The sequence below is a fragment of the Vollenhovia emeryi genome, unplaced genomic scaffold (genome assembly GCF_000949405.1).
Source record: "Vollenhovia emeryi isolate VEMERY1.0 unplaced genomic scaffold, V.emery_V1.0 DF939222.1, whole genome shotgun sequence".
NCBI lineage: Eukaryota > Metazoa > Arthropoda > Insecta > Hymenoptera > Formicidae > Vollenhovia > Vollenhovia emeryi.
This window is the reverse complement of record NW_011967144.1, coordinates 146,259-159,659: the sequence shown is the minus strand read 5'-3', so window position 1 is coordinate 159,659 and position 13,401 is coordinate 146,259. Positions and strand designations below refer to the sequence as shown.

Here is a 13,401-nt window from a genome sequence, read left to right as displayed (position 1 = left end):
TTTGCGGCGTACAGGACGTGTCCTTCGGAACACCCGAGACTTATTTTAATGACTAATTTTTTAATTGAATTTCGAGTTAACTAGTCGGTCGACGGGCATGCAAACAATTTCGTTCGCTTGAAGCTTCACGAACAGGCTTATCGCGGCTTGTTTACGAATCCTCGCATTCTCCTCTATCGATCCGCGCTGAATACAATTTTCATAGAAAACGGACTTTTAACATCTTGTACGATTGCATGCGTATATTTAGAATGGCGTGTCGGGCTTATCGTTCCGTAACCTTGCGGCGAGCAGCTTGGCATTTATTAATTTCAAGTGCCGCGACACTGCGAGAGAATGTGTTCCCTCGATGTGCCGAGATGCAATTAGCGACGTCGGATGACTCTCGCGCGAAATGTGCACGTGCGTATCTACCGGAGCATTGTATTATTATAAATCTCTGCTTGATGATGCCTTCAATCAGCATCTCTTCAACTGAAACCTGTCCGAGTCCGTCAGCTTTCGTTAATATTAACGGTATTAACTTTGAAGCGTTAGAGGACTCGAAATTTCACGTCGATTATTTATCGTTTTACGTTCAGTTTTTTAATTAACAAACGCGATATGCAGTCCTGAATACTCGAGTTTTCTTCGTAACGATAAACTTGAACGAATTGTCGCGGTGTCGTTGGAAACAGCGTCGAGGAAAATAACGTGTCGACCGTGAGCGTGGCGGCGAATGATGATTAGGATGATGTCACAAATTTCCAAGGCCTGAATCGCTCTTGCGAGGTGTTTAACTGCCCGGTGACGCCAGGCTCGGTACTGCCGGGCGTCAGTGCGTAAACAACAATAGCACATGCCTGCGTGCAGATTATGCAAACTGTCGTTTCAATAAATATTACTTGCGCAACGATGCTTTATTCCGACTTAATGAAGCGAGAAGCCAAATTCTCAAGGACCCTTACTCTGAAAATCATGGGACAACGTGGCAGTTTGAAGAATTTTATGAGATTTTTTAAATTTACCATATATTTTACTAGTAAAATACATTTTAAATAAAAAACTCATTAATAATTTATTTATATTATTTGTAATTTATAATTATTTCTAATATATTTTACCGTACACAATGGTAAATTTAATTTAATTTGGTGACTATGTTTTGTTATTAGTTTTGGTTACTAGTAAACTGTATGGTAAAATTTCAAAAAATTCTTCGATACCATGTTGCCTCACGATCACATGATTTTCAGGATAAATTTTAAGAGAAAATTCTCGCCGTGTTCTTCCGACGAACTTGAAATTTATTATGTACAACCTAAATCTGTGCGCGAATGTATATATGTATAATAATACAATTTGCGCGTAGGTAACGTGACTTTGAGGCTGCTTCGTATCGAAAAGTTGGGAAGAAACTTGAAGTTCACAGTCCCGAGGATTCTAAAGATCTCATTTGAGATATTGAGCCCTGAAAGGGGGTTCGGCTCGTAAAACCCAAGGATTTGGATTTCACGTCCATACCCTACGGGGACTTATCCCCGCGTAGAAACCTCTCCTTGTTTGCTCTATCAAACGAAGCCTTGTCGGGGATGATAACTCGGCGCGATAACTTGATCCCGTACTCGCATTCCGCGAGTAGCACGTTGCACTTTCCTCGCGCGTTAGAGGGAATCGTTATCGACGCGCGGGATCGACTCCACGGCCGGCGACCGTGGTCGGGAACCGGTTCCGAGCCTCGTCCGGCCGCGTTTTCGTTTTCCTCCTCTCGGCGCGGCGCGATCACCGTCGACTCGTTTTGGTCGATTACGCGCGGGACCGGCAGGATGTTGCGCAAGATCATGACTCCCTCGACGCGCGCTCCGACGATCGAGGCCTCGGTGCGAGCGATCGTTATCCCTTTTTCGGAGGATCGGCAATTCTCGCTCGTGAGCGGATTACTCCCGTGACCTACATCGACGTACGCATCTTCGGAATGGCAGAGAACGCACGAGCGCACGTTTCGCCGAACGTAGACGAGGATGTATCCGATTAAGGGCTGGGCTTCATAAACGTCGGTCAACTGCTACATTGAGAAAAATTTTCATCGGATAAACCAATTAAATAATGTTTCGGATGGTTCATTTTTAATTTAATCGGAAAACGTAATCGGAAAAATTAACCATCGGACACGCAATTAAATTGGTTTATCCGATGGCAATTTTTCTCAGTGTAGCTTAATTCGTTCTTCGTCGTTTTCCAACTGTCGCTTTAGAAAGAGACGAACGTGAATTAAACTGAGATTAAAGTTAAGCGACGTTTGGCGAAACCGGGCCTAAAGCGTAAAGTCGCGGGTACTTTTACGCAACGGGAACGGACGAAATGTCGCTTAATCTATCGGTGCGAGCCACTCGATTATTAACAAACGCTCGCGCGCGATCGGTACGTAAGTGCTCGGTATCGCGCATTCGACGCGGCTCAACATAAACCGCAATATCACAAGTGTGCATCCATCAAAGCGAATGAATTCGAGCCTCGAATAGCGAGAAGAGGCGGATGAAGGTTAACACACCAAGCACCCAGCGGCTTATCGGGTGTGCGCGCGCGAGATTGCCGCCGCGCGGCCTATTTATCGAGCGAAATAAATAGCCGTTTAATTCTATTCGCAGCCGAACGTAATTTTTATCGGCGAATGACGCATCGCGGATCGCGCTCGAAACGCTCGCGTCGGAATTTTATCGTGCGAACGGCGAGCTGTCCGCTCGTGTTGTTCGCGATACGAGTTCACCGGTAAAAATGTTATTTTACTACACTGACGAAAAAAAGATTTTTTTAACTAAGTAAATAGACTCACTTAAAATTATTTTTTCTTACTGAAATAAATATTTGTTCTATTTAAGTAAAAGTATCAAATTTCAAGTAGATCTATGTATTATATTAAGTAAATTAATTTAAATCATTACATTTTCTACATTCAAATAGATTTCATGAGATACAGAATACTATTTATTAAATGAAATAATTGTTTTTGTTAAATAAGAAATCCAATTTCCATCGCGGTAAAAATTACATCTTAGTAAACATTTTATAAAATTAAAATACAATTTTTTAATTCAAAAATATCTGTTTGATATTTCACAGATACTTAAATTAAAGCAATGCATGTTTTAATTTGTTTATTATTTTTTAAATTTAAGTTAATATGCCACTACATTAGGAGCCACCTATTGAATAATTTTCTTAAGTAAAGTCACAGTTTTGTTGGATTAAGCTATTTTTTTTATCAGTGTATTTTTTACCGTAAATTGGAATTGTTGCTACACCGAAATAATGATATCTCGCTGATGAGCCAATTTATTTCAGCGAGACACGTTAAAGTGAATCTCGTGATCTTCTCGGATTAAGTACGTAAATCCTATATTTTTCAGATATCACATTTTTTTTCTCGTTTTAAATAATACGAACTCGGCATTTTTATTCCCGCCCCATAATGACACACGTAACTCACCCGCGGCGATTTTCCCCGCGCGAAGCGCATTTGATTCGAATACCTGTACATTTTTCAAGTCCCACCGCGGGGTGTCGGTGTTACAACCCTTTCGGCTAACCCCTCAAGAAGCAGCCAATTTCTCTCCTCCTCTCGAGATCGTTTTACGTACACGTCTGCCTGCGTTCGCCTTCACCTCTCGAAATTGATAATACAGCCCCCCCGAGGATATTCATCGGATCGAGTTTTCACGAGCATGCGACAGTAGATAGATGACTTTAATACCGTGTGACCCGTCGCGCAGATAGCAGATGGCAAAGTACATAATTAACGTGAGTTAATGATCTCATGATAGTACGAGGAGGCTTCCCTTTTGCTCGCTTTTGCCCTTCTCATTTTCATTCGACCCGCAGTTTTGCGCACTCGGAAAAATCGACCGTAGAGCGAGTAACACCCGGCAGTACCCAGAATATTCTGTTTTACGCCCTTGTTATTTGTCTGAACGACGGTGCCGGGCGTTTAGGTGAAAGGCATGCGTCTGCAGGGAGACGTTCGCCGTAATTGCATTGGTGCGCTCATGCAAGTTTCGTGGAAGTGTCAGGGCGAACGAAAATGCATTACGCATGCATTGCGATATAGCGCACCTTTCTTGGTGCTGATGCACCGTCGCGCGTAAAGTTCTCATCGGTTTTCACATGTCGCGGACCCAATCTTCGCGAGTAATTTTAATTACAGGATGAAATTATCGCGGAGCAAATGCAGATTAAGCGAGATTAATGTAAACCACTTTTCTCAGTATTTCTTTGGATTTTTGCCTTTAATTTGAAACTTCGAATGTATGAGAAAAGTGAGGATCTCTCCGATGTAAAACGCTTCGTATTTTTCACTTTTCGGTATTGGTAATATTTTTGCATATTTATATTCGCATATTTAATTTCTCTCGTACACGGGGAGAATTTTCTCTTAAAATTTATCCTGAAAATTATGTAGTCGTGGAACGACGGGGCATTTCGGAGAATTTTATGAGAGTTTTTTTTTAATTTTACCATATATTTTACAAGTGATTATACTTGGTACGCATTTTACTAGTAAAATGTATGGTAAAATTGAAGAAAATTCTCATAAAGTTCAAACATAATAATCTCTTTAGGTAGCCAGTAATAAATAACAATAAATAAGTTTATTCTTAACTGGCACGTGTTTAATAAAATAAAATAAACTACAGTGCGACGTTTCGACCAAGGGTTTAGGTCCTTCTCAAGCACATTCTAAAAGGAACAAACCGATAATCGGGATTACAGGCTTATCAAAGATACAAATTAAATTAATAATACAAATTAAATTAATAGGAAATCAAAATGTGTACAATAATAATATGCAAATAAAATGAGATCGTAAATAATGAGTACAATGAAAGATATGGTTTGTCACAGCGGATAAATAATATAACGAATTGGAAATAAATCCTAGACCAGTCAGTTACCTGAAAAATAATCAGGCCAATGTAATATGATGTCAAGTAATAAAAATGCAAAGGAGGTGAGTTGCGATTATCGGTTTGTTCCTTTTAGAACGTGCTTGAGAAGGACCTAGACCCTTGGTCGAAACGTCACACTGTATTTTATTTTATTTTATTAAACACGTGCCAGCTTATTTATTCTCTTTTATACTGAAAATCCAATAAGGACCGAAACGTATATATACATTTCTAATTAAAATTATTTTATTGGACACCACAACCTTGTTCAGGCTCTGAGCTCTTTTTTATTACTTGATTTCGTCATACGAGCCATTGTTATTTATATTAACTTATTTATTCTCATAAAGTTGTTCAAAATGCCATGTTGTCCCACGGTTGCACGATCTTCAGAATAAATTTCAAGAGAAAATTCCCTTCGTGTAGCATCCCCGTATTCCAACCGGCCTTCCAGGCGACTTGCGACTTGAATCGCGCGCTCACGATAGGAACGCGAGTTATTCGTCTCAACGGTGTGGCGGGGGATGAAAGTGCACTTTAGATATTACGCTTTTTGGCGGAGAGCTTCCAGCCACCGATTGTTCATCGTGCGAATTACGAGGCCCGTTTTTGGAAATTCAAAGCCGCCGCCACTCATAGTTGGCAGTTTGTGCGCGCGCTGGCGGAGTGCCACTTGTGCAACACGTGTACGCGCGGGGATTTCCGCAAAGATGAAAACGGATAGCGGCGAATCCCGTTTCCGAGCGCGAACGGCGAAGGCTCCTACGTAAATTAACGTGGCAGCGTGATTCTCGGGTTCCGTCGGTACCGAGGGGATTAATCTCGTTGCGCGCGCAATTGGATCGACTGCGCCGAACAAGGGTGCTTCGGGCATTGTACTTCGTCAGTTGTTTGCGCAAAGGCCCGTGTCCACGATGCTAGAACTTGGTCCAAGTTCTAGCATCGTGGACACGGGCCTTAAGGAAGGAAAATGCTCGCGAGAATATGAAATATCTCGCACGCGACGAGAAGCGGAGCTTCTTCGTCTTGGCCCGCCGCGATTATTAAGACAATGAGGTTAATTTTCGTAATTATTACGAATTAAGGTTCTCTTTCGTTCACGGTTAATTCCGGGGATAAGCGTACTTGAGCCGACGAAATTCACCAATTTTTGTGAAGCCGCTTCGACGGCAAGGCTGGCCGATATAGCCGTGTAGCATTAATAAATTACAAGGAACGATATCCTCAAAAAGATCGAACAAACTAAATATACGCAGAATCAATATCTCGGAATTAAAACGAACCGATATCATTCGCGCGGCGCGTACGTGGAAGAACAAACGTTTTGTATCTCAACACGCGACATTTCCTTTATTTTTCCACTCGCGTCAGAGAGAGGCGTTTATTGTTTCGATTTCAAGGTACCGAGATGAAATGAGGAGAGGAAAGATAAATGTACAACAAAGCACTTCGATTTTATATTACAACGAATACAAACCGTTTTGAAAATGAGTGGCTCATTATTAGCAGCAAATGTCTCTTGACATTTACAACAATGTGCAAATTAAGTAAATTTACAAAATACATTTGGAAGCAACGAGGATTGATTGAAGAAAGTAATTTCGATCTCGCGTAGTAATGGCGAGCCCTTTCGCGTCCCTTCCGATGCTCCCCGCGAAACTGTATCTCGTTTCGCAATCTCCTGGCGGTCTTGTGGGTCCACTGACGCCGACTGACTGCACCGCGTAACGCGAATGACGTCGTCGGTAAGTTATGTAAGTGGCAAACGAGCAATCAGACGACCGACTTACGTTTCATCACTCGCAAACATGCGTTCGGGACTCGTTGCCTCCGAGCGTAAGATAGAATTGACATACGTACATATAAATATATTGTATAATTATCTTAATATATGTTATAAGGGAAGTAACGAAGTTAAGTTAGAGTTACCAAAAAAAATAACTGTAACTTCGTTACAAGTAACTCTCCATCTGTAACCGTAATCTAACTCGGTTACATTTTTTTTTCGATAACTAGTAACTAATTTAATAGTTACATTATATATTTTTTAAATCTCCACAGATTGCATTAGGCCTCGCGTTTGCGCATAAACGCCTTTATCGACGCTTTACAATTCAAATGCAGATTTGATATTTTTATTTTCAAATCGCAAGAAAGTAACTGCAAAGTAACGATTCGTTACTTTTGGAGTAATTGCAACTGTAGCGCGTTACTTTTCCGAATTGGTAACTTCTAACTTGTAACCAGTTAGATTTTTAGTGAAAACACTGTAACTGCAACTACTTTATACAAGTATCTAGTTGCAGTTACAGTTTTTTTTTGTTTACAGTGGAAAGTAACTTTTCCAACCCTGTGTATTATTTAATTATAATAAATATTAATACGTATTGATATTTATTATAATTAATCTTCTTGGGAATCAGTCCAATTATACAAGTCAAAGTGGTAAAGGTACAAAATTCTAATCAGAGACGTATATAAAGGGACTCTTCTAATTTTTTAAATTACTCCTAACGGAAATTGCAAAACTGGAAAAATTGATTTGGCGCTCCAGACCGTAAGCGCCTCTGGACAATTGGATTAGGCGCCTTGTACGTGGGAGTCACACGTGTGCGTGCACCATGGACGTTTTCGAGAAAGGTTGCTGTACGTTCTCGGGGGGGAGTAGGACACGCGAGGGGGCGTGGCGACAAAAGCGGAAGTTTAATCGTTAAATTTCGCTTAGCTCTTTTTTCACGAGGCTCGCAAGGCTGGCGGAAATCTACCCTTCACTTTATTATTCGCCGGTTCTCCGAATGCAAAGGTCATTGTTAAATGGTATATTTTTTAATGGAGAACGCGATGGCAGGACGATTAGCTTAATAAATCGCATTGTCAGGAAACAATTGGCTTTCCCGGCTCGATGTGTCAAGATCTTCACGGCACAATAATTAGTAGAAACATTATTTCGCCTCTCTCAAGTGTCCGTGTCTAATAAGATACCTGATTGTAGATTACGACACCTGGCTCTTTCATCTTTGTACTAATACAATGTATACTTCTTTTGATTGCAGCGAAGGTAGAGAAAAAGTACGCGTCTCGTTGTTGGGCCCACAACCATCGCCTGCGACGCCAGGTGTTCTCTTGCTAGAGCCGATCACGCACTCGACAGGACACCCGATAAACATGGCCAACAATCCTGCGGAACTTCTGACCACGCACACCGAGCACACCACACCCGCCTACCACGCGCAGATCAGGTAAGGTCTTGTTGCAACATCTAGTTTTAACCTGAATAAAAACGTAACAAATCGCCAGATTACGGGATACGTTGCCAAATACCGAGGGAAATTAATTAAAACTCACATTGGAATGAAATGTGCTCTTGAACGTCTCTTTTTTCGTGAAGGCAAAGTTCACGAACCTAGTGGAAATTAAATTAAGCAATCAAAGCACAGGGTAGGAGGCGACTGGAAGTAATTAAAGATAGCAAACTTCGTGTCCAAAAGAGATATTTTCTACGTTGATGACTTATCATTTTTCGATGCATTATTTTCTTGTGAATGAAAATTGTAACAATAATCGAGCTTCTTAGTCGACATTAACCGGCCTGTGTTTTAATACAGAAAATTTCTTGCGACAAATATTACCTCAGCCAGGGTTTGGGCTTCCCCACTCTCTAGGCGTTTCGCCAATTCGACCACTGAGGCAGGTTAAAAAAATTATAAAAAGACAAGGGAGGAAAAAACGGGAGCGCGAAAATCATCGAAGATGAGAGGCACTGTCCCCGGAATAATTAGCCTCCCGTGCACGATTCGCGCGACCCTTGACGATCTTAATGGGCCGGAAGTGACGTTCCTTTCTCTCTCGGTCCCCTCCGCGCCCCTTTGTGTCTCCGTCGACTGGTACCACCGCGCTACCAAACTGTTTATGGTAGATGGATTCTCCGCGGTTACTGCCTGTTCGTGGTACAGTGTAACTATCGCGCATTAAAAATGTCCTATGTCTCTGCCGCTGTCGTTCCTACGACATTACGACTGGCCGTCTGGCCCGCACACGTTGCAAGTTGAACCGGTTAGAACAGGAAATTGTTTTACGTGCAGTGTGAATTTTTCAGTAGATTTTGTGCTACTCTGTTTTAAAGGGCTTCTTAAAGTATATTTTTATTTAAAAAAATTTTTTAACTACTTAACGTGCCTTCCGGGTCACGACAGTACACTGAGAAAGATTTCCATTGGATAAACCGATTAAATAGTGTTTTCGATTGTTAATTTTTCCGACCGATGAAATTTAGATAAATTGATGAAATGCAGTCACCGATGAAATTTGGTTGACAAACCGATCATATTTTTTATCGAATATACAATTTAATTGGATATATCCGTTTGTTATGTAATTGGATTATCCGATCATATTTAATCGGACATTTTTCTCAGTGTATTCCATTGTCGACTCTATTTCGGCCAGAATATCGCATGTCTCCTTTCTGTTCTCACGGGTTCGGTTTTTTCCAACGATTTCCATTGTCGAATAAGCTTAATGTAGGCCGGCGAACAATAAAGACGGTGAGCATCCGTATATAAATTATATTTTGTAACATCTCGGTTCGAAGTTTTTAGGCTCTCTTGCTCGAGGCTCTGTGAAATTCCCAGGGGAATTCAATTTCACACAATATTACGGCTATCTCCCCGAAAATAATTCGGGATGTAGCGACACAAATTATATTTATTCCAAAACTTCGTTATCCTTTGCGTTATATGTTATCTCTTGTGTCGAGCTCCCTTGCGGTATTATCCTGGCGAGTCCTCGCGTTCGACCCTTATGTAATTCCGCCGGTAAAATGGGAGAGGAGGAAGCGCCGAGAGAACCGGTCGAGTATTCTCCTCTCGTTCGAAAGCATCTCAATTTTTTCCTCTACACGACTCTAATCTTCCGAACGGTGCAACGCTCGATCGGTTACATAGCTATGCACTTGCAGCGTGCAAACATTATTACGCGGTAGGATGTTACGTAAAGTCGGTGCATACGTCGTGCGAAGTGTCTAATTGTTAATGCAAACAATGGTCGTGTCCGCAACGAAATTTGTCCGCGTGAAATCATCGTACGTGTAAAATTCCTTAACAAATTTAAAATTTGTGTAACTATAAATTTGTCAAGAAGTTTGCGTTTTCGTGCAATTCACGTTGCGATCAAATTAATCTAAATTAAAAACTTAGGACCTGAGCAGAACGGCTGTCTTGTAGTCTTACACTGAGAAAAATGTCCGATTAAATATAATCGGATAATCCAATTACATGATAACAAACGGATATATCTGACTAAATTGTATATCCGATGAAAAATTTGATCGGTTTTTCAATCAAATTTCATCGGTAATTGCATTTCATCGGATAAATTTCATCGGATATATCCATAATTTAATCGGAAAACGTAATCGGAAAAATTAACCATCGGACATACTATTTAATTGGTTTATCCGATGAAAATTTTTCTCAGTGTAAGACAATGTTTTGTGTTTTAAATCTTTGTCTTAAAGTAACGCACAACAACTGTCTTATGGACTTAAGAATACAAGACAGCCATTCCGCTCAGGCCCTCTCATATAATTTTTATATTCCAGTATATTTTTCATTTTTGTAGAAAATGAGAAAATAGAAGGGCTCTTTACATAAGACATTTAAGGATTTAACGGGATTTTCGCCTTTTTCGCGCGCGCGCGAGAGACGGTCGATCGGGATTTGCACACGGGGAGAATTTTCTCTTAAAGTTTACCCTGAAAATCATGTAATCGTGGGACAACGTGGCATTTTGAAGAACTTTATGAGAGTTTTTCGAAACTGTACCATACATTCTGCCAGTAAAATGTACACTAAATATAATTACGAGTAAAATGTATGGCAAAATTTCAAAAAACTCTCATAAAATTCTTCGAAATGCCGCGTTGTCCCACGATCGCACGATTTTCAGGATAAATTTTAAGAACAAATTCTTCCCGCGTATATTTCTTGCAACGATAAATTTTCCCGCAAGAACATTTCATTACGCGATTTCCGCACGATTAAGCACATCGAGATACCTAACATACGTGGCTTTAGAAGCTGAGAAAATGTGGGGGAGAGAAAAGCTATACGAAGAAGAAAGCCCGGAGAAGAGATCGGTCTTGAATCTTTGTCGAAGAATCCGTAGAAAAGAAAGCGTATCTCTTGAGGGGGAGGGTGTACCCTGTACATCCAGAATGTACCCATCTCATCATCCGACTATTACCCAGTCGTCCTCTCACGTACACATCGCAGTTTCGCTATCCATTCATACACGCGTCTAGCCCCCGCGTACATAGAATCGGGTCCGAGCTCAAGTTAGTTCTGCACCGCCGCCACCATCATCACCTCCTCCACCTCTACCACCTTCTTCGCTACCACCACCACCGCCGCCGTCGCCACCACCACTGCTATCCTCGATGCCCCAGCCTCGCCGAATCGCTGATACCAGCGCAGCAGCGCCCGGCACCGACTCCACACTGCGTTCCTGATGCGCGCGAGTACCGGAGAGAAGAGTGGCGAGGAGGGTGGTGAGGCGCGACGACGGTGGAGGACGGGAGAGATCGATATAGCGTGGGTGGATGTGCAGAGGTGCGGTGAGGCCGCCGCCACCAGTCGTGCTGTCGGCTGCATCGGCGGACAATCGCGCGCGCTCTTTCTCTCTCTCTCTCTCCGTAGTTACCCCCTTCTCGTCGGTCCGTCTCTCTTCCTCCTCCCTGTCTCCCTTTTTTTCCCCCTCGCTCTCTTTTCCCTTTTTCCCCGGAGCTCCCCTACTCGCGTAGCCCCTCGTCCCGCGTGTCGAGCGCAGCCGATCGCGAGCAGCGCCGATCCTCCGGGATCTTCGCCGCATCCCCGACGATGCGGTGATAACGGCGGTCGCGACGGTGTGATAAGGCCGATGACACGGTGGCACAGTGAACGGGCAGTGCGGTGATTCCTACGTGTGCTTCACCGTCGACTCGGATTAATCCAATCGGGCTCGACCGGAGTGAGTCAGGAGGATCGTCAAGATCCGTCCCGATCTTGCGCGATCTGTGTTCATCCTCGCGCTCTTTCTCTCGCCCTCGCCCACTCCTCTCAACGCACGTGCGTGCGCGGGGATGCGTGTCACGCGCGATTTTTTTTCCCCCTTCTCGGGGCTGGGAAGATTTACTGTAACCTGCTGCAATTCCCCGATGGCCAGCGCGATTCTATCCGCAATCCGCGACGCAAAACGCGCGACACGACCTCGCGAATAACGAATGCGGCGAAACCAGTGTTTTTCTGTTTCGCGTAACCATTATACTATTTTTGCGTAGCTGTACTATTTTTCACACTCCTCGCGGGGACTTCCGTGCCGCCGCAAGGTCCTTGTTGAATAAGTAGAAACGATCCGAAGTGCGCCGATTGCAAAACGCGAAAGACCTCGGAGTCGCACCGGAGAAACGCCATGAGTCATACCGTTGAATTTTTCGCTCCTCGCGCTTTTCCTTATTTTACTTCTTATCGGGAATTTAATCGACGCAATTGATTCTTGTCTTCGCGCGATTCCGTTACGATTTTGTGCCTATTCGTACGTACGGCATTCAATGCTCGCAAATGGTTTTACACCCGTGAGGGGGGCGAAAAGTGTACGAAGGAAAACTCGCGCGAGTCAGGCTTGCCCGAAAGAAAGGAAAATAATAAACCGCTCGCAGTTATTGACTTTTCCGCGTGCCATCTTGCTTCCGCGTGTGTATTTCCAGCGGTCTATACCACGCAGTCTATACAGTTTCCTCCGTTTTAGCTACGTTACATAAACTTTTTTTTATTTTCCCAACAATTTCGCAGCAACGGCTAACTTCGATATTCAGTTTACCCTAACCGGATTTTCGTGGTTAAAGGGTCAATGCGCGTCAGCGCCCAGTACGCTTTTTAAATTGCCGCGAAAGCCAAGTAGTCGCTTCCACATATTTTCCGCCTCACATCGTGGAAGCTGCGAGACTCGCGAGGCGAAATTCGGGGTAATCCGAATGCGTCCAAGTCGGAGCGGCGCGTGCCAAAGATAGCGACCGGAGGAACGACGACTTCGTCGTCGGGAACCGTGACCTGCCTCAGAGAGGTACAGAACCGTACGAGATGAACCCCGTCGCGATCACCTAATTGCCTAATTAACCGTAGTAACGTGAGTCGACCTTTTACCGTGCAATCGCCGAGCGAGCCCTTGTTTATGTACCTCGAATTATTAACTAAACCAATCTTGGAGCACCTGACCTTATTAATTTCGTTCATTCCGTCGTAGAATCACGGTGTATTAAAATTTCACGATGATCTCTCGTCTGTGAAAAATTAGCGAGTCTTTTGACGAATTTATTAAGATTCCGAGTCGAAATTTTGGTCCTATGTTGAACCTCCAATTCTATTATACAGGGTGTGTCCTAATACCCGTATGTCCCGTAGATGGCAGATAGACCGGGGTAAACTGAATAGAAAAGTCCTATACT

At 42.9% G+C, this 13,401-nt stretch overlaps 1 protein-coding gene across 2 annotated transcripts in view; it reads left to right on the top strand.

Annotated features, from left to right (window-relative positions):
* The window catches only part of LOC105560759, an 87,074-nt gene that overhangs the window by 56,167 nt on the left and 17,506 nt on the right, over positions 1–13,401 (top strand). For both annotated transcript variants that reach the window (XM_012010141.1, XM_012010142.1), the window contains one exon: positions 7,976–8,161. In XM_012010141.1, the coding sequence (XP_011865531.1) occupies positions 7,976–8,161 (186 nt within the window). The remainder of the gene's footprint in view (positions 1–7,975; positions 8,162–13,401) is intronic.